The 26,373-nt window shown below is 44.1% G+C and overlaps 1 protein-coding gene across 25 annotated transcripts in view; it reads left to right on the top strand.

The window, feature by feature from the left end:
• Map7 (microtubule associated protein 7) overlaps positions 1-26,373 on the top strand; it is a 142,033-nt gene that overhangs the window by 61,515 nt on the left and 54,145 nt on the right. For 21 of the 25 annotated variants that reach the window (XM_076552681.1, XM_076552680.1, XM_076552677.1 and 18 more), the window contains one exon: positions 24,965-25,060. In XM_076552681.1, coding sequence (XP_076408796.1) covers positions 24,965-25,060 — 96 coding nt within the window. Of the gene's footprint in view, positions 1-3,169; positions 3,386-23,326; positions 23,781-24,964; positions 25,061-26,373 lie in introns of those variants that run through there. The other 4 variants (XM_076552676.1, XM_076552675.1, XM_076552682.1 and 1 more) reach the window with 3 other exon arrangements.

The following is a 26,373-nucleotide window of genomic DNA, read 5'->3' as shown; positions in this document are numbered from 1 at the left end:
GGGAGAGTGTGGAGGCAGTGGGCAGGAAATGGATGGACGCATAAAAAGGAAGCCCGTAGATTCCTCAGACTTCCTTCCTAGGGTCATCCATCAACTCCTGCTATGAAATGTTTATCATGTTTTGTATTTGCTAGGGTGGTGTATTTGCTAGGGATTATCATGTGCTGTCTACTTGTAAATGTATGTTTATTTCCTCGTGGCTTATGGGGATTTGTGTACATTTAACCTCCACTTAAGTGATTTGCATTCCTCTAAGTAATAAGTTACCAGCTTGACCTTTATTCATCGGTCAATATCACTCATTAATATAGTTTTGCAATACATTGAAAATGAAATTAAAAAAAAAAAATAGAATGAGAAGCCGAGCCTTTCAGCTTGAGAAAATGACAGGAAGGCTGGCTGGCTGGAGCCAGGATTGCACCTCTTTCCACGGCAGTTCCTCTGCAGCTTCGGGTGAGACACCAACCTCTGGAACCACTTGTCTTATAGAAACCCCTTTGTCCGGTCCTCATTGAGCGGCAGCTGCTTTGCTGCGTGAATGCGTCACCATCTCGTTAAGACACTGTTGTTCTCGGGGAAGAGTGGAGCACTGTGTCCACACAATGCCCCCCCGCCCCCCGTCCTTCCCTTTCTTCTCTCCTAGTGGTACCAGTCATGTCCCATCAGCAGGCCACCCTGGCCTAACGCTTCCTCGGCGCTCGGCCCCTCCTTACTTAGAGGGCACGTGGTGCGCTAGAGCATAAAGAAAGAATTCTAAAGAGCCTGACACTTACAGGGGACCTCCAGTGCCCCCACACCCCTCTGTCCTTTTCCTTACTATTTGCATGCAGTCCATGCACGTCTTTCCCTGAACGTTAAAATCATTTCTACATCCCTTATAGTACCTAACGCAGCATAAGTGGGCGTTAGACGGTACTGTTAAAGCAGTCCTGGTCAGCAGACATACAGTTTTTCCACAGTATTGTGTGACCAGAAATTGTTTCAGTCTGTGCATTTAAGACTGACTTCAATGGATGTTCATCTCTGTGCTGCCCTGGCTCCTCAGCTACAGAATTGGCATAATAAAGTTATTGCTGTGATGTCAGATCAGCCCACGTGTGTAAAGCTCTCAGAATAACATTTGACCCCAAATAGATCATCATTCAGTTTATCCACAACAGAATTTTCCAGGCTAAGATCAACGGTACCAGGGTTGTGAAATCCACTATCAGAGAACTCGTCTGTATTATGCAAGTGCTTTTGCTAGTGTGTGTGTGTGTGTGTGTGGGGGGGGGGGACAGCTGTGATGGTGGGCCCTGAGGCCGTTGGGATGCAGGGCTCAGGCTGGTGCTCCACTAGCTCCTGGTGGGTAACCTGTACTGACAAGGGCTTTAGAAAGGATCCATTTGAGCCTCCTGCATCGTAGAAACCATGATGTCCATCGTAGAAACCATGATGTATATGTTAGAAACCATAGTGTCCAACCTCTTACTGAGGCCGCCATGTCACTTAAAATTTTTCGATTCTTGTAAAAACCTGTTTCTTCTATTTGAAATTGGGCCCGTAGCTAATTTAAATTCATTAGGTTAATGGCTTTTAATCAAAGTTTTCTGGACTCCACGCCGTGTGCGTCAGTTTTCTATTGTGACTCTACATTAGGCTCAGTACCGTGGTTCTGGTCTATAATCCCAGCACTGCATTGACGGGAGTAGGAATTCTGTGAATTTAAGGCCAGCCTGGGCTACGTAGCAAGCTCTAGTTCAGCCCTGACCACATAGTAAGCTGCTGTCTCAAAGAAGCAGAGACACATGGCTCAGGGGTTAAGGGTATATGCTGCTCTTGCAGAGGACCTGACTTCAGTTTCCAGAACCCACACTGAGCAGCTTACAACCACTAGACACAGAACACAGATAGACTCCCTCGGGGCTGGAGAGATGGCTCAGAGGTTAAGAACACTGGCTGTTCTTCCAGAGGTCCTGAGTTCAATTCCCAGCAACCATATGGTGGCTCACAACCATCTGTAATGAGATCTGGCTCCCTCTTCTGGCCTGCAGGGATACATGCAAACAGAACACTTGTTAATAAATAAATAAATCTTAAAAACAAAACAAAACGAAATTTAGACTCCCTCTTCTGGCTTCTGTAGGCACCTGCCCCCATGTAGTATATACACAGACAGACAGACACACACACACACACACACACACACACATAATGTTTTTAAAAGCTAAGTCAAACTGGGAACGGGAGGGATGGCTGTCCCCAGGGAAGAGCACACCAAGCACACCAATTGATTGTCCAGTGTCAAAGGGTCAGCCCTGAAAACATAGGAATAAGTAACATGAAATGGCCTCAACAGCTTATATGCGCAAAAGCAATTGATGAAAAAAGAGGCCATGAATTTAAAGGGAAGCAGGGAGAAGCCTATGAAAGTATTTGGAAAGAGAAAAGGGGTGGGAGGAAGAAATGTTGTAATTAAAATACAATCTTAAAAATTAAAAAAAAAATAATTAAAAGAGGGGAACCCCTTTCAAAGATAAAGCAAAATGACAGCAGAGACACGGAACCCAGAGTTCCCTGTGACTCCCCACTGACTGCGGATTCTCAGGACACGCACATACATCACCAGTGCAGAAGTAATTTCCAGAGCTTCAGCATTTGTATCACTTGGTCCTCGCCCTCCCCTTTGGAGACTTTTGTCATGTCTTGGAACCTGCTAAACCAAGTCAGGGAACCGAGCGGCTAAGCTTCAGTTCCTACAGTGTCTCAGTGGCTCTGCGGCCGCCCAGCAGCAGAGGGAGAGAAAGAACAGAGGTTTCTCCGCATGATCGAGTCTGAATGCTTCTGGTTCGGGATCAGAGTTAATCAGAACCTTGGGGGATTTAAAACGCCATTGCTAGTTAGTCCCCAAACCAAAAGGCAAAAGAGCCTGGAGAAATAGAAAATGATACATAGATGTTTTGGATCAACAAATTCATTTTTTTTTTTAGCATGTGCTTCATGTACAGCCTGTTTGGGGCCCCCTACCAATGAATCCCTGAGACTGGGGTGTTTCCGCGGGCAGGTTTTTTTTTTCCTTTTTTAACCAGGAACGGCCTCCCAGCCTGCAGCCCATGCTCCTGTGAGCTTCACTGCCTCTTTTGAACAGAGCTTTGACGCGCTTCAGTGAGCAGGGCTACTGTTTCAAAACAGGGCTGCGAGGTTGGCTAGAGGTCTCAGCGCCCCTTGGCTTGCTCCCGGGTGTACCCCAAGCTGTAAGAGAGACTCTTAGCGTGATTGAACAGCCCCTCGCTGACCGTGTGGTGTCTGCCTGGCTGAGGGACAGAGAGCAAGAAGAGGGAGACATGCAGACATGGTGCAGCATATTCGAGAAGGGATTTTAGGATGGAAGCTGCTGAGATGGACCGTAAGTTTCCCAGCTCCATGTCTTGTGAAAACTTTAATAAGAATCTATAGGAGTCTGGTGTTCTCTGAGCCGGTTTTGACAAACTAGCACTTTTAGCAGGTGGACGCTGTTAATAGATCTGCCTGCTGAATCGAGAAAGAACTATTTGGTTTTGATATTTTTAGAAAGCAGAGTAGGATTCGAAGTTATCTTTGCTGCGTTATATAAATGGTGCAAGTATACTTGTCATGTCCCAGAGCCGTGTGGTAGCTCCCACGGTCCTCCACCATTGTCCACGCCACTGCTGCTTCCTATGACGGGATCCAGACGGAAGCCCTCCCAGCTCGCAGGGTCTCCCTAAGGAACTGCAGCCCACAGCGGACCACACGTGCAGTTATGCCGTTGTCCAAAGAAAAGCGTGCTCTATAATGTATTGATGATTTCTTACTGCTCCTGACATCTCCACCTGGATCACATCAGCAGGTTTTGGGGGAATGATTGCTTTGCTATGCTGAGTAATACATTTGCAGAATGCTCTTGTTCTGGAAAGGGTTGCATTTGTCCTGACCCACCCCGACCCCCCACCGTCTTCCTTCCTTTTATTTCAGAAACATGGCCTGCATTTTCCTCTTGTCTCTTCCCACTAGAATGCCTTCCTGGTCTTAGCCCGTGAACACTGATCTCATATGAGCTCTACAGAGAAAACCTCATGTTTGGAGAGCTGTTTTGTCACGTTATTTTCTTCTCCAGTAGTTTCTCCGGTAGATGTTCATCAGGCCTAAGTTTTGAGAGTAAGGAAGAACCTGTTTGCCTTTAAATACATTTTTATGGGCATCGTTTATAATATTTACTATGAAACACTTGCTATAGGAAAAACATGAATTTTATGTAGTTACCAATCTCCAGCAACCACTAGGAGATGACTCAAACTCTGAATAATTGTTATTTATGTTTTATGGTTAAAAAATATAGAATCAGGACAGCATTTTTGAATAGATTTGAGGTTTGATTTGAGTTTGCCTTTTAGCACTGACCTTTACTAATTTGAGATGTCAGAAAAATTATCAATCACAATTGCAAAAATGTTTATATTCTGTGTGTCGATGTTGTACAGCGGAATCAATCTCAGAGTTTTAGGCTTCCGTATACATTAAAGAAAAGCAAAATGCCTCCTGTATGATTTCCCAATTCTTCCTGCCCCTTGAGTGTTTTATGGAGAGAGCTTTCTACACAAAAAGAAAGTATATTTACACAGGGCGGGTGTTGGGAGCAGAGCATTTGTGTGCTGTGTTCATGGTCCTGAGTTTGACCCTTAGCATTGCTGAAAAAAATAAAGCAGATCTGCATAGAGTTTTTGTGTCTTGGGATAAAACAGTGATGAATAAGCAGTGGGTTTTGTATCATTTGGATAGTAAACTACAGGTTACTGAGCACAGAAATGGGATAAACCTCCAAGAGGTAAATCTCAAACAGGGTGGAAGGAGGGGGAGGCTAAGCCAGAGAATTCTTTATATCATAGATAAATGGATGCTGGGTTTTGATCCTGCCGTTCCAGTTCCCACCTCTTGGTGTGAGATGAGGTAGAGACCAGGAAAGCTTGGCTTTTCCATTGAGTCTAGCATCGGTGTGAGACCAGTTCTTTAGAGAGGGCATGCCCAGGCTACACCCTTAGCTCTGCATGGCCTCCGCCCACTCGGAGCCCAGCCGCTCAGCCTTGGATGCGCACACAGGTGGGAGAACAGCCCTGGAAAGGGGCAGCCGGGGATGAGTTAGCACTCAAAACAAACGGCCTGCCTGCTGCTCCCCGGGCAACCCTAGAGCACAGCACTTCACACCACCTCAGTACTCAGCGAGGCTGGGGGGGTTGTCTGTTGTGTTCACTGGGTAGCTTCTGGAAGGCTAGCAAGCCCCGAATCCATTTGTAAACTAGTGAATCCATCCCTAGTTCCAAAGGACAGAGAAGTAGAAGAGACCACACTTTTGGTCTTGTTGTGTGTATGTGGTTTACAGGGTTTCTCTGTGTAACAGCCCTGGCTGTCCTAGAACTTGCTTTGTAGACCAGGCTAGCCTCAGACTCACAGAGATCCGCCTGCTTCTGCCTCTCAAGTAATGAGGTAAAAGGTGTGTACCACCATACCCAGCCTGAGACACTTCTTTTCTGAGCTGGATGATGTTTAGATTTGTAAAACAAAACAAAACAAAACAGACAGACATAGTAAAATTGTCAAGCACCATCATTTACTGGACCTGTATCTTCCAAGACTTCAAAGTGTGCTAGGTCAAATGTAATTTAACTTACTTCTCCAGAGCAAAACACACAACTACTCAACGGGAGTGAAGTCTGGGAGGGGTGAATTAAGGACAGAAATTAAAATTCTTCTTCTAGGAAATGTGTGCTGTTCCTGAATCCTCCTGCTGCCCAGCCACAGTTGTTGGAGCTTAACCCGAGACTCGGTGCACGTTCTAGAAATGGGGTCGCGTAAAGGAGACGGGAAGAGATTTAAATCAACAGGGAGGGGTAACAAGACAGTGGCACATACTGGCACATAACCTGAAGGTGTGTGGCATCTTGAGTTCTAAGACTTAGCGCCTGTCTTCTAGGGTACAAATCACACACGCAGCCAAAGCCTCTAATCTGTTCTAATAGCATATGACTGAGTCGGTATTTAGTGGATATTCTCTCAACTGAAATTTAGTGCTGAATTGCAGGTCCTTGTGTAATAACATGACACTGTCATTTGTTTCTCATATCAGAACCTCAGGGGAACATCAAATTTTTATTGAGCTGTAAACTGACAGGTCTTTCAAACCTTCAAATTTTTAACGCTCATGAACAACTAATACATGGTTACTTGGCATTAATAAGAACAGTTGTGCTTTTTTAATACCAAAGAGATTTTGCTCCTAAAATCTAAAATGCCTGCTCATGTATTAGAGAGGTACATGTGTATAAATAAATTCCATGATACTAATGATTAGGCTTGTTGGTGTCTTACTTCAATTCTTAATAAGAACTTGCTTTTCTTCAGTCCTGTTCGGTTTTAAAAGGTAATGCCACGAACCATTTCTGCACTGTAATCTATTAGCTTATACAAGTATGGTTTTTTTTTTTGTTTTGTTTTGTTTTTGTTTTTGTTTTTTTTTGGTTTTTCGAGACAGGGTTTCTCTGTGTAGCTTTTACGCCTCTCCTGGAACTCACTTGGTAGCCCAGGCTGGCCTCGAACTCACAGAGATCCACCTGGCTCTGCCTCCCAAGTGCTGGGATTAAAGGCGTGCGCCACCACCGCCCGGCTTACAAGTATGTTTTTAATGTCTTCAAAAACAGAATAAAATAACATGACCAAGGAGTAAGTAACACGACGGTCAAGAAGGTAACAGTTAATGTTTAATCTTTCTGCTTACTTGATTTGATCTAATATTAACAATGCAAAGGTTTCATGTTTTTCTGTAACAACCCTTATAAAGTCAAAGATTAACATTTTTATGTAACATTTTAAAACTTCTTAAGGCTAGGGGTGTAGCCCATGCTTACAATGTGGGAAGTCCTTGGGTGGATCTCCAGAACCAATGAGAAGGCTTCTTACTTTGTGTAGCTCTGTTTTGTTGTATTTTTCTGATAATCAAAATTCCCAACTTAAAGTGGAAGCAAGATGATGGGGAGATCGTGGTCATCCTTAGCTATGTAGAAAACACAAAGCCAGCCTAGGCTACGTGAAACCTCATCTTACCCCCAAAACCAAAGAGTAATGTGATTGTCAAGTTATGGTCAATATAAAAAACAAAACAAATATCTCATTCAAAGATGTTGGCTACATTTAAATGAAGTTAAATCACTAAGAACTAAGAAAAGGTATTTAAATACTTGGATTTTCTATATGTGAGAGCTCTTCCTTACCAAATGTGGAGCTTGGAGTCTTCTTAAGTATTCTTCAGTAGATTGATAAAAATATATTAAGTCTGTTTAAAGGTATACAGTGGGTGTTAGTGGCCTGATGGAGCCTGGGTACTGAAGTAGTTCTCAATCATGTGAAAGTGAAAGTGTTTTAGACTTTTCATACATCCTTTGCTTTTGCTATCATCACCTGATTGAAGTCGTCTAGGAGAAACTCAGCAATACATTCACCGTGGGTGTGAAATTAAACGATCTGTTCTCTCGGTGCCCCTGGAAGGATTGTGTTCCTCATTGTATTAACTGTGCTTCCGGCTTACAGAGGTTGATCCTTCTTAAATTCCAAAACAGATCTTGGGTGTGGTGTCTGTCATGATATCTACTCAGCAATTTCACAGCCAACAGCTCTAGATGAGCTAAATTCTCCCGCAAGAGTGGCTAAGGCCAGGGTCCGTAAGTTACAACCAAGCAGGTTGTGAATTTGCTTCTTTTGGAGGGTAAGGACAGCAGGGAAGAGCCTTCTAACCGACAGGAAATGGGACACTTTCCAAATGGCACACAGCGGATGGGTGGGGCACCATGCTGCCCACCTGGACTCCCAGGGCGGGGCTGTGCAGTTGATGCCGGGGGATGAAGAGTTTGAGACCAGGCATTGCTTTGTAGCAAGACCCTATCTCAGAGCATCAAAGCAAAACTACCAGCATAAGAAGAGCAGAAATCCCCATGGAGTGGACTGGTTTCCTTTTGCCTTTAGGATCTGAGGGAGTTTTAGGAGATGGCATCTATTTAAAAGACAAGGGTGCATTGATTTTTCAGTTGTCTTTTTAAAACAACACTGCTCAGATTTATTTTAGGTTATTGAAATATGCCTTAGCACTATGCAACCCTTGACAGAAACACAAAAGAAACATCACCCATCCGAAGTCCAGTTACCACAGTGCAGACTTGAGAGCCTTCCTGGATCCATTCAGCATCAGTGTGCAGAGTTGTGAGCTAGTTACAAGCCATGATAGTGCCTCCAAGTGCTTTACTTGGACAACTGAAAAATCAATTTTACTGGTTACATAATAATCCATGGAGGGATATTTCTCCATTGACTATTGTTACTTTTGATTTTTTTTCCAGTTGTTCTAATAGACCATCTGTAGATATAAAACCATCTTCTGTATTTTAGGTTATTTCCTTAAGGTGATGTTTCAGAAGAGGGATTGCACTTTTTAATGTCTGAATAGCTATTACTAAATTCCTTTTTATTAGCATACTGTCATTTTGATTATCATTTATTTTTTGTGTGGTGAGGATGGAACTCTTATACCGAGGCAGGTTTACCACCAGTGACCTGCTTCCCAGCCTGGGTTTTGCTCACTTTGATCTTTAAATATGGCAAGAACATTTAATGTAAGAGCAGCCCCTGATGTGTGTGGTATAATACAGTATTGTTAGCTCTGTGCTGTGATCTACAGCAGCAGATCCCTAGAACTGATCTACATCGTACACCTGAAACTTGAAACCTGATGAATAACAGCTCTTCCTCCCCTCCTTGCCCTGGTCCCTGGCAGCTGACTCCCTGCCTCTGAGTTTGCTGTTGGTCCTGTGACTCGAACATTCCCGTAGGAGACTCCCCCTGAGCTTATCTGTTGCTGCCTTCTAACCGTATGGTCACTTTAAGACTTTTGTATGTATGTACATACCCTCTTTTCTCTGTCCATTCAAGCACTAAATGGAAATTGTGCCAATGCTCTGGTCCCGGTCCCGCGTGGGGAGAATGTGAGTGCAAAGGTGCTCTCTGAGGTCCTGAGTTCAGTTCTTCTAGGCCATAATTTTGATTCTGGTATTTGTGCTTGATTGGGTTTTGTTTTTTTGTATATTTTTTTTTTGAGGCACCTCCACACTGCTTTCTGTAACAGCTGTACCCATTAAATAGTATACAGTGGTTCTAGTTTTTCTCCATCTTTATCAACATTTGTGATTTTTCTTTATAATAAAACATCGTGAGTATGAGATGATATCCCACCATGATTTGAATGCATTTCCCTGATGGTTGGAGGTATTCATCACTTCATATATACTTGACCCTCCATATTTGTAGGGTTCTGCATCTGAGGATTCAGCCCATTACAGGTCAAAATATATTTTAAAGAAATTACATCTGTACTGAACATATATGGAATGTTTTGTTTCGTTTTTTCATTAACCCTACATGAGGACCAGGCCTCCAACATTTGAACTCTTCGAATATAAGCCATCTCTGAGCCGTAGCAGTGCCAGCCTCCACATCCCTCCCACAGACCAGGGTTTCTTAACGTTTGGTTGTGTGTATGTTTGAGACGAGGGTTCACACTGTAAGCCAGGCTGGACCACAACTCTCGGTACTATTTCTGCCTCAGCCTCACAAGTGCTGAGCTGAGGTAACAGGGCCTGAGCCGCCAGCTTGTACCAAATTTACTATCTCAAGTACTTATAAGTGGTTCTTTGAATAAATAGTAATTAAGGAAAGATCTCCTAAGTTGTGAATAGATGGTGTGAATAAGGTTGAGTTCTCATGTCTATCAGCAGTTAATGGCGATGGGCTTAATTGGCCAAATGAAGGGTGGGTTCTGATGGGTGGAAAATGGCTCAACATTTGTAGTTCAGAATTGGAACTAAGTAGACCAAAGGGGACTTGTTGATAGAGTCTCTGGCAGTTTGGGAAGAACCTCGGGACTCTTGTGTGCCTGGTAGGTAAAGAACTCCCCAGAAACTGCTGCTTAAATACACAAGGAAAATATTGAAAAGAAACAGTTGTGCTGATGTTTTCCAAAGTTCTAAACTAACAATAAAGAAGACATACATTTGTATACACACACAGATAACAACTACAAAGTCTCACACATCAAAAAGAAGAGCCAGGTCCTCTCAGCGAACACAAAATTATGGGTATGGTGACATGGCATAGCCTATAACGCTAGCACTTTAGCAGCTGAGGCAGGAGGATCAAGTTTAAAGCCAGCTGAACTGTATAATGAGTACCAGGAGCACCTCGGTTGCATGGCAAGATGCCGTCTCAAAAAAAAAAAAAAATAAATTAATTAGCCTGTTCTGTATTTGTTGGTAATAAACAGATTAAGTGCTCACTTGGAAATTATTTCTTCAGTGTTACTCAGTTACTTTTTTTGAAAGTTCATGTTATTTAACAAACTCTGTCAAAATATTTCCTGCACCCAGTACCTCCAAACCAACATGAAGAAAAGCAAACTAACTCACTAAAATATGTTGGGAATACTGATGCCCAGTTGTACACAATTCATCATAGTTACACATTGTTCTCCTGTTCGCAGCCAACAGGAGGTGTCTCTTATTGCAACCTGTATTCTTCCACACGCTAGAGAGAGTAGTTAGCTCGTACAAGAGTCTCCGGACCCCGAACATTCACCCAACACTGGCTGTTGTCTGCAGAAGGTGTACTATGACAGTGCAGACCCGGGAATCTAAAGACTGTCGCCTGCAACTAATTCCCTCTAGGGTAGAATCCTGAGCAGTGCATTTGAAGATGCAGAAACAGCTTGGGTTTATTATAAATTAATGACATAGGATGCTCATCAATTATTAACTCTGTTGAAATATGCTGAATGTCTTACACAGGTCTTACCGCCAATAGCTGTCATCGGAATGGTTTGCAATTATACCCTTGAGAAAAAGAGAAAGGTTTTTACCTCCGTGCATTTTGAGCTGTTTGTTGGTTTTGCAACACAGGAAAGGAAAATAAATAAACTTTCCTTCCCCCTTTCTGAGGTCATTTTAACAAAAGACAGATTAGAAGGAAAACACACCGCTTCTAACATATGCAGCGCATGTGTACATCCGTGGATGATCCACAGACGCGTTGTGTGGCTAGCATCACTCTAAACCTGTTTTGAGTGCCTGCCTGTGAAGGATGGTGTAGGGAAGGCAGAAGGCCGAAGCTGGGCTGCTCAGGAAGTGCACGCCAATGGGAGTGAGGCCAGTTGGATTTGGAGTTTCTGCCTCAGAGAAGAGTCACTTGAGCAGGAAGCTTTCCTTTGGGGGTTTTTCTTTGTTAAAGGAAACTTCCCTGTTACCAGAGCTTTTCCAGGTCTGCTGTTAACCAAAATTATCAGTCCAATGTAATCATTATGCCAAAAAAGCAAACCTGGGGTTTCATATTCTTGTCTCTAACAGTGTTTTGGCTTTGTGTTGTGCTAAATGCTGTCATCAGCCACCTTCAAAACACAGAAGAGTGTATAATATATTCAGTACATCTCAAAAAGTGCTTCTTACCGACGACTTAGGAGCTGGCCAAACGGCCTGCAGCCCCCGCTGCTAAGGGGAAATCCCTCAAGAGTTTGAGGCCAGCCTCAACCGCGTAGGAAGACCCCATCGCAGATGATGCTGATGATGACGACGATAACAATATTGGAGCCAGGCGATAGTGGCGCACGCCTTTAATGCCAGCACTTGGGAGGCAGAGGCAGGTGGATCTCTGTGAGTTCAAGGCCAGCCTGGTCTACAGAGCGAATTCCAGGACAACCAGGGTTACACAGAGAAACCCTGTCTCAAAAAAAAAAAAAAAAAAAAAAAATTCAAGCTATTCAGTTGGTTCTGAATTAGTAAATATTTAATATTTTGACCAGTTCAGTAGAAGTTATTTCATTGTAGAAATTACATTGTTTTAAATATATACTTACAATATTATAAAGGGAATATTCCTACTTTAAGAAATTAAAAAAAGAACTCTGTGAAATAAACATTGGATTGTAAGTTGGTTCTGGTTAGCATGTCTTAGTGAGAAGGGAAAAAAACCCTAACAGACGTTCCAAAGCTCACAGCAGCACCATATAGTCACATTCCTCTGTCGCCTTCTTCCTCCATAAAGCTGTGTTCTTCCCCTTCCAGGTCCACACCAGAGTGGGCATGCCCTTCATTAGGATGCTCATGAGGCTAACACCTGTGTTCTACAGCCATGGGTACCATGAGAGCAAGGATGCTGCCTGCTTCTGCCCACCATCACGCCCCTGAGCTTTGTGTGTTGTGTATAAGCATTCCTTGAGTAGACAGATAAGAGAAAGACTCTTATGGTCACCCTTCAATGCATGGAGCATTTTCAAAGATAAGAAAACCTTTTTTTTTCTTGGCCACTAATAAGAGGGTTGCTTATTATTCCCTTTCTTCTTTACCTTGGGTCATGTATCTGTCAAGTGTTGCTATGATACCATTTTGTAGAATGAGAGCCCTTCATCAGATTTCATAATCCTTAGATAATTATAGCCTTTTAAGAAGCAAGAGTCACAGTAGAGGCATTTATATAATCATGTTGTTTAAAGGACCTCATTTCAAGCTAGATTTGTGTGCAGTGTTTTCCCGAAGACCACAGAGCATTGTTCTCTAATTCCCAGGACCAGTTTACTCCTTCATACGCTCCAAACAGCTGCTAACTTATGTCTTCCCTGGGCGGGCGGGCCTGCTTTTCTCGGGGGTGGGGGGGTGGGGGGGGTGGCAGCATCTTCACGTGACTGTGTTTGAGCAGCACAGGGTTGTGTGAAGTCGTTGTTTAAGAACGAACCCGGACACTTGATGAGCTGGCTCCGCAGAGTAAGAAGTACTGGCCACCCAGCCTGATGGCCTGAGTTCGATCCCTGGGACCCACGTAAAGGCAAAATGAGAGAAGCCACGCCACACAGTCGTCCTCTGACCTCCACATGCGTGCTGTGGAATGTGTGTGTGTGTGTGTGTGTGTGTGTGTGTGTGTGTGTGTGTGTGTGTGCGCGTGTGCGTGTGCGTGCGCGTGCGCGCGCGCCAGCAGTCACACATCGTGCACACATAAACCCTCACCCAGTGACAATAAATACAATGTTTGAGTTAAGAAAAAAGGATCTGTAGGCTGGACGTGCAGTCTTAGTGCTGGGGAGACTGGAGTGGGGGTCACAAGTTTCAAGCCAGTCTGAGCTATGTAAATGAGACCGTCTCAAAAATGAAAGTGAGTTTGAGGACCAGATGTGTCTACAGTTCAGGGGTGGACCCAAGAGTCATGAGACCCTGGGTCCAGTCCCTAATACTGGAAAAAATAAATTTATAAGAATATACAAGAATTCTTTTTCAAATTTCTTAAAGTACCAAGTATTTGGGCATTTTTTTTTTCCTTTTAAAATAATGTCACTGATTCTGCCAGTCTCTGGGGCTTTAAATTTGGCCTTAAATATTACAGTTTAAACCCTGCTTGCTGCTACACAACTATGCCCACACTCAGGAGGTGTGGCAGGAAGATTATAAGTAGTCCAACTTGAATAGCAAGACCCTGTCCAAAACACCTGAAAAATAAGTTTTACAGTTTAAGATGTATGTATCTTAAATCAAGATATAAATATTAATTCAAATATTAGATTTCTTAACTCATTTCTACTTATTCAAATTTAAAAATTATGAAAAAAGCCCAGAAACCTTCAGTTCTTAAAAATATTCATGATATTCTATGTTCTAAAAATATTCACAGGATTCTGTAAAGGGCAATGTGCAGTTGTGTATATTTGAAGCATTTGAGGAATAATAATAATAATAATAAAGCAGAGCTGGAAGGTAAATAGTACAGGAAACCCAGCCCCTCCCCCCCCTGGAAACTGAGAGCCACTTTTCAGGTGTGGGTGACAGGCGTATGTGGCCTGTGCACCTACCGTTGGCAGGTGTTTCCATTCCATTTTATAATGGCTTCTGAGCTATCAGAAGAAGTGGGCGAATTGGTGGCTGCTTTGAAATCATGGCAGTTGCTCCACACATGCCCCTAGATTATACACTTTCATGGGTTAATAAAAAGCAAATATAATTCTGTAGTGTGAGCATTCTGATACCTTGATAACCTTTAAGTATAATTTAAGCATGCTTTTATTGGCTTTGTAATTCTGTCTTAACTCATGCATTGTTCAGTGTCCTGAGAAGGTATCCAGGGTGGCTTTTCCAGATTACCAAAAGAGCGAAAGTGCTGAATCATCGAAGTCTTTTTGTGGAAGGCCTGCTAGTGGCCTTAACACTATGCACACCCACTTTGTAGGCTGCTGGTTTAGGGACCATGGAAGCCACTAACTGCTCTTTAATCCAGGAAGCCCAGACTAGTCCTTTTTGCTAAACAATGAAAAAATGTGAAATTGAACTAAATTCTGCCATCCAGAGGTGCTAAATGCATCAGAATGCTCTGGGGGAGCCTTTTAAAACACAAGGCTCCCTCATGGGGATTGTAGTTTGGCTGGTCTGGGTGGGAGGACCCTCGAAGCTTCTTCGTGTTAGGGGCCCTCTAGCAATTCTCTTTCGAAGACCAGCCTCCATGAGAACCAAGTGAAATTAGTGGGAGAGAGAAAAGGAAAGGGGTGAGGCGGGGCTGGGAGGTGTTGGTGTGGTGATAGAAAGCCGGGGGGCTGCTGAGTGTTCTTATACATTTCACGCATCTTGTCTACATTTTAGGTATTGGCCTATCAGCAGTACAGTTGGACGCAAAGTCAACATGACTCCTTTTGACTACATACAGGTTAATACCGTTCAGACTGAGCAGCGCACTGATCAGTCTCGAACAGCTGTGCTCTGTAGCCTGCATTTTGGTAGAGACTGTGGCTGAAACATTTACTTCCCGTCTACTCTCAGCTTCTCTTTCCACCTGGAGCCTTTTAGTTAAGAAAGGGGTGGGGTGGAAAGGGGTAAGAAAGAGAGAACAAGTGGGTTTTCTATGATTTTAATGAAGCTCTAGCTTCTAGCATATGAACCACAGAAATCTAGACCTCTCTGATTCTTAGTAAAATGTGACTTTGTTATGAATCCATCAGTGAATGAAGTGAATACTCTGAGTGAATGTATGCTTATCTGTGAGTGAATGAAGTGAATACTCTGAGTGAATGTATGCTTACCTGTGAGTGAATGAAGTGAATACTATGAGTGAATGAAGTCTTGAAAAGCAGTGAGGGAAATTGTCCACAGGACAGAGCATCAAGACTCAAACCCTATTGCTTCTCTTACCAGACAAAGCAAAACAGCCGAATGTGCAACCACATAATTATAAGCCCAGCACTCAGGAGGGAAGGGCAGCAGGAATGTTCCAGTCCAGCATTGCTCAGTAGTGAGACCCTGTCTCTAAAACTCGGAAGACAAAACCCAGACAGTGTGTCTTCTCTCAGGCCCTTGGACTGCCCAAGCCTGTTGTCTTCCAGAAAGTCTGAAAGGTAAACATGATGATACCCAGCATGTATGTACCTGTGATCCCAGAACTTGGGAGGTAGAGGCAGGAGAATTTGGAGTTCAGGAATTATCCTCAGTTACATAGTGAGTCCAGCCTGGGCTATCTAAGAGCCATTGTCAAAGAAAAAGCATGATGATACCTTCACTCACAGCATGATGTAACCCTGTTTTGAAGTCAACCCAAGGTAGATTTTTATACCCTGTGCTGATCATTCTTTGTTCCTGTGTTTTCATGTTACATGCAGATGTCAGTTTCCTAAATTAAAAGGTGTGTCTACAGGAGCCTGAGTGGACCCCAGAATTACCCAGCTTAGTGCTCAAGTCAATGCTCTTGACTGAGGGTTTGACTCTGATAGAAGAAAGCAGGAATACCTAAGTCACAGAGCACACAGTATAGGCCTGTGGGAAGGGACCAGGAGGCAATTTTGTACCAAAACTGAAGATAACCAAATGTTTCTTCTGTTATTTCTACTCTCTGGCGGCAGCGGGGTGGGCGATGAACATGAAGCTGGGTGGGTAAGGAGGTATGGATCTGGGAAAAGTTGGGAGAAGGTGAACATGAATGAAAAAGCATTGTATGAATCCTCAAAGAATTAATGAAAACATTATTTTACAGTGTCAAGTAGTATTGGGGAGATGGCAGCGTTGTCAAAGCCAAAGAAAACAAGTGATGGTGTTAAGAATAGCTTCAAACAGCCGGGCGGTGGTGGCGCACGCCTTTAATCCCAGCACTCGGGAGGCAGAGGCAGGCGGATCTCTGTGAGTTTGAGGCCAGCCTGGGCTACCAAGTGAGTTCCAGGAAAAGGTGCAAAGCTACACAGAGAAACCCTGTCTCGAAAACCCCCCCCCCCAAAAAAAAAAAAAAAAAGAGCTGAACTATGATGGGATTCTGTACGCTGCTGTGACAGTGAATGCAAATCAGTATGCCTTTATGAAAGACAGTGGATCCGTGCCGAGTGCACTGTAATGTGCGGTGTGGCCGTCTGATGCTGATGATGTCCCTGTCGGTGCGCCATTTGTGACGAATGTACCACTCTAGTGTGGGAATGCAGGCCATGGGTAAGGCTGGGGCCAGGGCGCGTTCTGGTGAACACAGTACTGCTGCCAAAAAGAAACACAAGGAGACTTAATGTAGATACCTGGGGAGATGTTGACGCTGAGGGTCCAGTGGGAGTACAAAGAACAAAGGGGCAGGTGTGGAAATGGCCGCGGCACCGGGAAATGCGCTGACCTGTAATTGTACATCGCTAAGTTCAAAGCTTAGTGGTCACCGACATGAATTGGGATAAAAATTTGTCTTTCCCTACCTACCACTCATTCTCCATCAAGTTTATGTGAAATTTATGTAAGAATTTTTAAAATATTGTACTGATTTATTACAGAAGAATAACAATTCTTGTTACTGAGCAACAAGTTTCACTGATTAAACTCTTTCAGCTAATACTCAGGATTTAAGGTTTTTTCCAAACTAATATTTTCAACTGAGCCCACTATTTATTGAGGGGTGTTTCCAGGAGTTGTACCTTTTTTGCTTTGATCACACTTTCACATTTAAGTGTGAAAGCTTTTCTGTTTTGTAACTGGCATAGTAAATCTGTAAAATGTTGGCATTTTCCTTGAAGTAAATCATCATCCTGGTACAGTAAAAAACAACCCCTTTCACTTTGTTTAAACTAAGTAAAGTCTAATGAAGTTGGATTCTAATTATTCCTCTTTTCCAAGTTATTTAGATAGTTCCTTCCTAATTACAGACTGAGCTTAATTGATTTCATCTAATTTTATAACTGTACCCAGCTGTTGACGCTTAGCTGGGTGGTAATTACACTCTGATTCGCTGTTTCTCGTGATAACTGGAAACCTTTTCCATGGTTAGGCTCTCCTCCCTTCGTGTACTCTGCCCTGGACTTTGCGTAGTCATACACATAATTCCTGAGGGACGGGGATAATGTGTGTAGCAGCTAACTCTGTGATGGGCGTCATTGCTGGACAGCTGAGTCACCAGTGAACGCAGAAAGGCTTGCAGTATAGCCTGGCGAATGCCACAATAGGTAGAAAATGTGGTGTTTTATTTAGAGGCTTGTCCTATGCCCGAAGGAAACTTTCCCATGTGTTTACTTGTTTGTTTTAAGATACAAGATTTTTTCCTGGAGCTGGGGAGATGGCTGAGTGGTTAATATTTGTCTTGCAGAGAACCCAAGTTCAGTGCCTAGCACCCACGTCAGGTGGCTCACAACTGCCGGCTCCTATCTCCAGGGAATCCAACACTCTCTTCTAGACAAATCAGGCACCTGCACTCACGTGTTCACTGACGCAAACATGTCTCCACACTTTTTTTTTATTAATCTTTTTGAAAAGCCTTTTCCTACCTAGTGAGGCGGCACAGCACGTAGGAGGTGAATACAGGAAGATTAGAGGTTCAAGGTCATCCTTGTCTACTAGTAAACTCAAGGCCAGCCTGGGCTACATGAGACCCCCGTCTCAAACAAAAAAAAAAAAAAGTTTTTAAAGTGTGTAAAGTTTAGTCCTGTTGACTCAGTGTCTGGGGGCTCTGTAAGGCGAATCAAGGGGATGTTTTTAGTACTAAACAACACAGCTTAATAGGTGATTTCTTATTCCCATAAAAGATGTTGAGCATATATGTTCTAAGATACAATTTCCCTCGTGTTCAGCTTAGGTGGCTGTTTCTTGGGCTGTTTTAGACCAATTGTAGAAACAAATTTGGTGAATGACTTGAGGATGATGGGATTTGCACGTCTCGGAGGCTGGCAGGCTTGTCTCTCTGTTCTTACTGATGCCGTCAGCTGGGGCTGTAATGGCCCCGTGATTTCCCACACAGAGCAGGCAATATTCTCTTTATGTTTGGACAGTGGCACTATAATGCCTCACATACTTGCTTGATCATTTGATTTTTGAGTCTTGTCTGATAAAATATTAAACTTTTTTAATATTGACTAATGCCACAAGTAGAAAAATCCCACATCTGGCTTCATGTGATCCGTTTCAGTCAAAACCAAATCCAGGCATGATGTTGTATGCCTATAATCCCAGGACTAGAGGGCTAAAGTAGAAGGATCATGAGTTCAAAGGTGGCCTGAGACCCTGTTTCAACCAAGGGCTTAGGTTTATCTCAGGGAGAGCTCTTGGCTAGCAAGCACAAGGCCCGAGGTATGTTCTCCAGTTCCATTTTTTTTAATTTATTTAACTTTATTTTATGTGCATTGGTGTGAGAGTGTCAGATTCCCTAGAACTGTAGTTACAGACAGTTGTGAGCTGCCATGTGGGTGCTGGTAATTGAACCCGGGTCCTCGGGAAGAGCAGCCAGTGCTCTTAACCACTGAGTCATCTCTCCAGCCCCAGTTCCATTTTTTTTTAATGTGCTGTAAAATATGAATTCTTAGCAAATGAGCAGCTCACTCATTGGACCGGTTGTATCAAGCTGTTGGAAGGGAGGCACTTCCATCACATTCAAAGGGAAAACAAAGCATGGAAACCCCCCAGGACCTGCAGAGAGAGGCCATCCCAGGAACCTAGGAAGTCACAGCAGGTGTGGACTGTGCAGGCTCATTCACAGCTTGTCTGGAGCTGCACCACCTTGTGTAGTGGACGACGCCCCCCCCCTCCCGGTGCCTGCTGCCTCCGTATTTTGGCTTGGAGTGCATCAGGGAGGCTGTCCCAAGGCTGTCCACAAGGCGTTTTGTCTGTATGCTTCCTCTCGGCCCTCCTCCAGCATGCTCATTTAGACACTAATGGAATCAAGCTTTTAAAGGGGCAGGAAGATCGTTCGTGGTTTCTTACGGCTGGCAAAAGCTTATTGAGCATCGTTCATGGTATATGGCTCAGTTTTCCTGTTTGAACATGAGGAAAAGATTCAAGTAAACAATACTGGAAAATCACCTGGGTCATTTAAAATGTTTTCTTTCCCTACCGATACATTTAAAGATTGTATGTGCAGCCTTGCCTAATAGTTTTCTAAGAGTTTCTAATTTTTTTAATTTTGGAAAGCTGAAGATAAATTTCTCTTTTCATTGTTTTTTGTTGTTTGCTGGATTTTTTGCTTTGTTTTTGGTTTTGTTGCCTTTTTTTATTGGGGGACGGTGGTGATGCTGAGAACCAAACCCAGGGCCTCACACACATGGTAGATAAGGCCCCCTGCTCCTGGGCTAACTCTCCAACCCTGTGCTGTTCTTCTATAGTGAGATTCCCTGTACCATTAAAATAAATATGAATAATTCATTTTTTTTTTTTTTTTTTTTTTTTTTTTTTTTGGTTTTTTCGAGACAGGGTTTCTCTGTGTAGCTTTGCGCCTTTCCTGGAACTCACTTGGTAGCCCAGGCTGGCCTCGAACTCACAGAGATCCGCCTGCCTCTGCCTCCCGAGTGCTGGGACTAAAGGCGTGCGCCACCACCGCCCGGCTGAATAATTCATTTTTAATATTATGATGATTGAGGTTTTTAAGGCTTGATATCAGAAAGGTCTTTAAGTCTTAGAAAAAGACTGATTATTGGCTTTTCCCAGAGCGGATCATGCGCTGAAAACCATGCCAACATGTTCAGGGTCTGCAGGGGCCCCTGGGAGGTGATTATAACTGAGCTGAACGCCTTCGAAGCCCGCGCTGGACCAGGCTTTCCTGTCACATCTGTTGCCTGCTCCCCAGGAACACGGTCACCACGTTGGTCTATGTTTCCTTCCCCACAGCTCCGAGGAGAGAGAAAGCCGGCTTCCTAAGTGTGCAGAAAATAGGGAAAGAGCCAAATGACTTCGTGTGATTTACCACCGGCAAGGCATCGGGGTGCCTTCCTAGACACTATCTCACAGCACTGCGTCTCTTTGCTTTCCTTCCAAAAGGAAATGGGGATTCACACACAGAAGGTTGCTGACTCTGAAATCCGCTGCTGACATGGAGGTCTCCAGACACTGGAAGGGTGTTAAAATTGGGAGAAAGGCCTAAACAAACTTACCGTGTGACAGAGTTGTGTAAATTGTTAGCACGTATCTTCCCAGTTCATCCGCCCAGTACCTCTGTGATGTAGGCAGTATGTCCCCATTAGCCAATTGTCACTTAGCAAATGAGAACCAGGTTTCGGATCAAATTCAGGTCTGCCTGTCTCGTACTTACTATAATCACCAAAGAAATAGTTGATGAAACGTGGACTCGTATGGTAGCGGAGCACCAAGTCTGATGATTCAAACCTGGCATGGTGGTGTAGGCCTGTAACCCAGCACTTGGGAGCGTGGCCAACATAGGCCGAAGTAGCCGAGAGTTCCACATCAGGATCTGCAGGCAGCAGGAAGAGCCAAGACACTGGGCGTGGCTTGGGCTTTTGAAACCCCAAAGCCCACCCCCGGTGACGCACTTCCTCCAACAAGGCCACGCCTCCTGATGCCTCTTACATAGTGCCCCTCCCTAATGACCGAGCACTCAAATATCTGAGCCTCTTGGGGCCATCCTCATTCAAACCACCACCCTGTGTCCCCGGGCTTGCACAATGGGCACTTGACCCAGTCTCGTTTTTTGATGAGATTTTTTTTTTAAAGAGTTTTTTTAAAAAATATATTTGTGTCTGTATTATATATGTGGCAGGGAGGCAGGGAAGGTGTGTGTGTGTGTGTGTGTGGTTCCCTTGAGCTGGAGTTAATGACAGGTAGTTAAGAGCCACCCAACCTGGGTTTGGAGAACCAAACTCAGGTCGTCTACAAAAGCAATATATGCTTTTAGCCATGAGCCCCAATCTTTGTGTTCTCAGGAGTAGCCATGCTAGCTGGATGAGCTACAGTCTCGATGTAGTTGGTTTTTATTCCTGAGTTTTGTTGCTGCTGTTATCAATGGTTGTTGCAGTATTGGGAACTTAGGGTCTTACTCACACTAAGTGCTCTAACCACTGGACCATACCACCAGCCTCCATGTAATGTTCACTGATGGCCTAAGGCTGTTGAACATGAAATTTATCTTTCACATTTGGCTTTTTGTACAATAAAGCAAATTAGAACCAAACAGAAGAGGGGAGCTTTTCTTGGGGCTTATTCAGAAACATGACGACTCACACCGAACACGGTTGTGGGTCTTGTTGTAATACTCAGCCGGAGTTGGTATTTGTCATAAGAAAGAAAGTCAATCATCATAGAAAAATAGAATGATGTTGGGTGATGACGCCAAGCAAGAAGCAGATGAAAATGTATGAAATATATTTTTAAACCAGTGGTGCGGTTGTGTTCTTAGTTATCTAAAAACTGAAGTGATGATTTTTCTGAAAATTTGCAGTCGTCTCTTCTCTCCCTCAGTCCCTAAGTGCTGGGATTGCAGCCGTGCGCCTCGAAGCCAGCTCAGTGGAACGCTCTCTTTAGTACATTTAACTTCGTATATATACATACATGATTTTCTTAATAATGCAGAAAAAGTTCAAGTAGCCTTCATGATAATGTGCAAACTCTGTGTGTGTGTGTGTGTGTGTGTGTGTGTGTGTGTGTGTGTGTGTGTGCGCGCGCCAACAGTTGTGGTTTTTTTCATAGGAATCTGCCCATTTCCTCTAATTATAAAACTTCAAGACGGTAACATAAAAGTAAAGGGTTAGTGAGACTTTCTTAAACAGCATGTTATGTGCTGGAAATGACAGTATTAAAAATAAATCATCCGCCACCAGCTCCCAGCCCCTGTGGCACATCTACTTAAGTATTACTTACGAGCCACTTTTGCGAGATTAACTTAGTACATGAGGGAAAAGCTTGCTCTATCTCAGTGAACAACAGAGGTTCCCATGACACCCCAGTGTGGATGTTTCAGGGGCTGCCTCTCTAATTATGAGGCTGTAGGCCAACCCTAGTCGGTCTGGGCCACCCCTGCTACATGATGACCACTGGCCACATGATTTTTAAATAAGAGCACATGGAACGGTATTGTGGAGCCATCCTGACATCTGCTGCTTGCCTGGGTCAGTGTCAGGGCCTGTCCTGGTCCACTTACACTTACCCTGAGTTAACCACCACCACCCCTTCACCGTGGTATGCACTACACAACATGACCCTTTTCCGACTGGAAAATGGATGCTTAAGTAAAGTTTCCTTAAGTAGCAAGTATTGTTAGAAGCCCATGATCAAGGCCATCTGCTATTTAACTTTTTGTTTGTTTGTTTGTTTGTTTGTTTTTGTTTTTTCGAGACAGGGTTTCTCTGTGTAGCTTTGCGCCTTTCCTGGGACTCACTTGGTAGCCCAGGCTGGCCTCGAACTCACAGAGATCCGCCTGGCTCTGCCTCCCGAGTGCTGGGATTAAAGGCGTGCGCCACCACCGCCCGGCTTATATTTAACTTTTTATTTACTATCTGCTCATTCTACTGAATCCTCATCGCCACTGGTGCTGAAGATGGATGCTAACTAAGCCTTTACCGTACTGAAGGCAAGGGCTCTACCACTGAGCCACATCGCCAGCCCCTTCTACTGAATCATTTTCCTCTTTTAAGGGCCATTTGTTTGAACTCGTGGTTCAGATGCAGTTTTCCTGAGTCTTTACAAAGCTTTCCAGAAAGTAAGGTTTAAAAAAAGAGCTCAGTGTAGAAAGCACAAGCCACTCATCAGAGTTTATCTTGGAAGCTGTCACTTAAGGCAGAGAGGTTGTTTGAACCTAGCTAGCAAATTCTGCATGTAATTGAAATGTAGCCACAAAAAATTAGCATTTGCCTCGCTTAGAGGGCAGAGATTGGGTCTCTACAATCCACTTGTAAATTGGTCACTTTTTCCTCAGGTGTACTTAGTTGTACATGCCTGTAATTCCAGCACCTGGAAGGTTAAGTCAGGGACAGCGCCATGAGGTAGAAGTCAACCTGGCTTATATTATGAGCACAGAGCAGCCAAACTGGACTCCAAGACCTCATCTCAGAGAACAAGAGAGAGAGAAGAGAGGCGGGGTAGAGAGGAAACATGTCTCAGAACGCTCTTTTAGACTTAGTCGTCATGAACTGTAATTGTCACCTCACTGTTTAGGTTCAAACCCCTTGATCAGATGGAACCCTGCTTTCTAGATGATGTCCTGTTCTGTCACCTTAGAAAAGGAAACCGTAGTAAGATGCCCAAGGATGAGCACTAATTAGGCAGGCTAGGGTGGAGCGGTGAGGGCCATTTTTAAATAGGCCTAGAGGACTCTGATGTCACAATTGAGCAGAGACACAAAGAAAGTGAAGCACAGACCCAGACGCTGACTCCATCCGGAAGAAGAGTTTGGGAGTACATGCTCAGAGATGGACTATGGGGGCAGTTGGTTCTCTTGGAGCAAAGCAGATTGGGAAGTGCTACCCTATGAAGACCTAAGCACACTGTACCTTCCAGACCATGGTAGAGAGCCTGGGTTTTCCTCTGGGTGGAGTGGGAGGTGGTGTTGGGGAGTTTTGAGCAGAGGGAGGGTCTGAAGTATTCTCAGGTGATGACCAATGTAAGGACACACTGAAGGGGCCCTGGTGAGGTCAGGTAAGAGTGAATGATTGAAGACACCTGGGGGAGAGATGGTCACAAGAGGTCGGATGCTTTTCAAGGAAAATCAGAAAAAGCTAATGAATCCAGTGTAGGGAGAAAAAAGAGAAGCCAGGGGTGACTCCAAAGGCTTGGACCTGTTTAGCTGGGAAAACAGAATCTGAACTGAGGTCAGGGTTGAAGGTAGAGCAGCTGTAGAAGCAGGGAAAGAGGAAGCACTTGGGTTTGGACAAGCTTTCTGAAACTGCAGCATCCTTGGAAAACGGGTTCAGTCAAGTAATTTGTGTGAAACAGCTGTCCCGGACATGGAGAATCCTGTATTTCTAAGAACCAGCGAAATGCCTGTTATCTGTGCCCTCTGCTGCTGTCCTAGGATACAGTCCCTGCATCTGAGAGTCTTTGCTGTTCTGAGGATGCAGCCGACTTAGCGCACCTGCCTAGCAGCTGTGAGACAGTGATCTGAATCCCAGCACCGGAAACGAAATAATGTTGATTGTCTTTGAGTTGAACTTGGGCCAGCACCTTCCTCAAAACCCTAGTATACATTATCTCCTGGTTCCCTTTGGGTGGTCTACGTGGTTACGTTTGTGGAATTTTTTAAATTCCTTATCTGACCTTTTTAAGAACAGAGCTCAAAGACTATTTCCTATAACCTCAGCACCCAGGCAGGAGGATTTCCTCTGAGTTTGAGGCCAGCCTGAGCTACATAGTAAGCACCAGGGTAACCCAATGCATACTATCCAAGACTGTCTCAAAACAACAGCAAAAAGACTTAGTTTTCAGGCAGTGCTTCCTGAAGAGGCCTTCTGTGTGAAATGTGAGAGCGAGGCTGCTTGCTCTCCGGGGCCCTGGAACATGCCATCAATACGGGACTGGGCTCCTTGCTGAGCAGTGCGCTCCTTGTGGGTGGGAGTTGTAACTACTACTTTGTGTTTTTGACTCTAGCCTCCTACCTGATACAAAGGTCAACAGTAAACACTGAATGACTGAATGATTGTGAATAAGTTTCAAGGAACTCATGGAATGTCTCCTTTTGTCTCACTCCGCAGCGCCTGATGGCTGTAAAGTACAAGAAAAGAAAACTCCCAGCCGCCCCGCTTCTACAGTTTCAGGACAAAATAGCAACCACTCAGGAAATAAGCCAGGTAAGATATTGGGCGTTTGTGTGGAGAAGGGCAAGGTTATTTCAAAAGCCTCGGACACATGATGATACGTAGAAACTAAAGGTAGAATTTAGAAGTGCTTGGTTCTGTCCTGGCCACCAAAAACCCTCTCACACAGATTTGTGATGCAAAAGGAAAATCTCTCAATTGCCTTAGAGTTCTCTCTTTTAAATGGAAATGAAAACACAAGCCTTTTGAAATCATTTGATAGTCACTGAGATGACATTCATGGACACATTCATTTACCATCAAGCAGCATCTAAAACAGTGGTTCTCAACCTCCCTAATGCTGCGACCCTTTAAAAACAATTCCTCGTGCTGTGGTGACCCCCAACCATAAAATTATATTTGTTGCTACTTCATAATTGTAACTTTGCTACCGTTATGAATCTTAATGTAAATGCCTGTGTTTCTAATGGTCTTAGGCGACCCCTGTAAAAGGGTTATTTGGACCCCTAAGGGGTCACGCCCCACAGGTTGAGAACCACTGCTTTACAAGGCACTGTGTTTGAAGCCAAGTTATAGCACCATGTTTGAGCCTCTGTGCCCGGCATTACTGTATCTCTCTCTTGTGGCTTTTCTGAAAACCCACTCACATCTTTGCAAAGATACCCACAAGAGCAGTAAGCCTTTGTTCGGTTCCCTGCAATGATCGTAACCGACCTGAGGAGTAATTCCATGTAATCGCTGAGATTCATGATCTGTTCCATTCAGCGGCACAAAGAAACAAGCTGTAAACATAACGCAGACATCTGAACGGGCAGCGCCACCTTCTTCCCAGTGTCCCACAGCCACCCTGTGGCTCCTGGGCAGGTTGAGCATGCAGCACAATGATGATGAGAGTCCACGAGGTTCTTGGAAACATGCTTCATACATTATTCAAGCCGGACCACTAAACTTCCGTGCCTCAGTGAGAAGAAAGACAGAAGTGCCTGGGTCCGGGCTCACAAAACAGTCTCCATTAGACTGAGTTTTGTCTTTTTGACATGTGGAAAGCATCTCTATCGAAGTAGATACATCTGGCTTGTCATTTAGGAGGAAGACAGAAGTGGATATTGTTGCTAGAGCAGTGTCAGCCGCATTCTAATGAGCAGGCAAGGTCTCCCCTTACTCAGCCACCTCTCTCCACCCACCTTCCCGCCAACAGCTCGTACTTCTTGGAGGTTTCTTTGTGCATGGGACTGGAGAGGGTACTGTGTCCCCGAGGGACTTACTCTAGTAGACCTTCAACTCCTAATATTCATGTGAGCACCCTATGGAAGTAGAAGTTCCTTTTGGTTTGTTTATTTGTTTTT

The sequence above is a fragment of the Peromyscus maniculatus genome, chromosome 16 (genome assembly GCF_049852395.1).
Source record: "Peromyscus maniculatus bairdii isolate BWxNUB_F1_BW_parent chromosome 16, HU_Pman_BW_mat_3.1, whole genome shotgun sequence".
Taxonomy (NCBI): Eukaryota; Metazoa; Chordata; class Mammalia; order Rodentia; family Cricetidae; genus Peromyscus; species Peromyscus maniculatus.
Note: the sequence above shows the minus strand (reverse complement) of the source record. Positions and strands in the feature narration are given on the sequence as shown.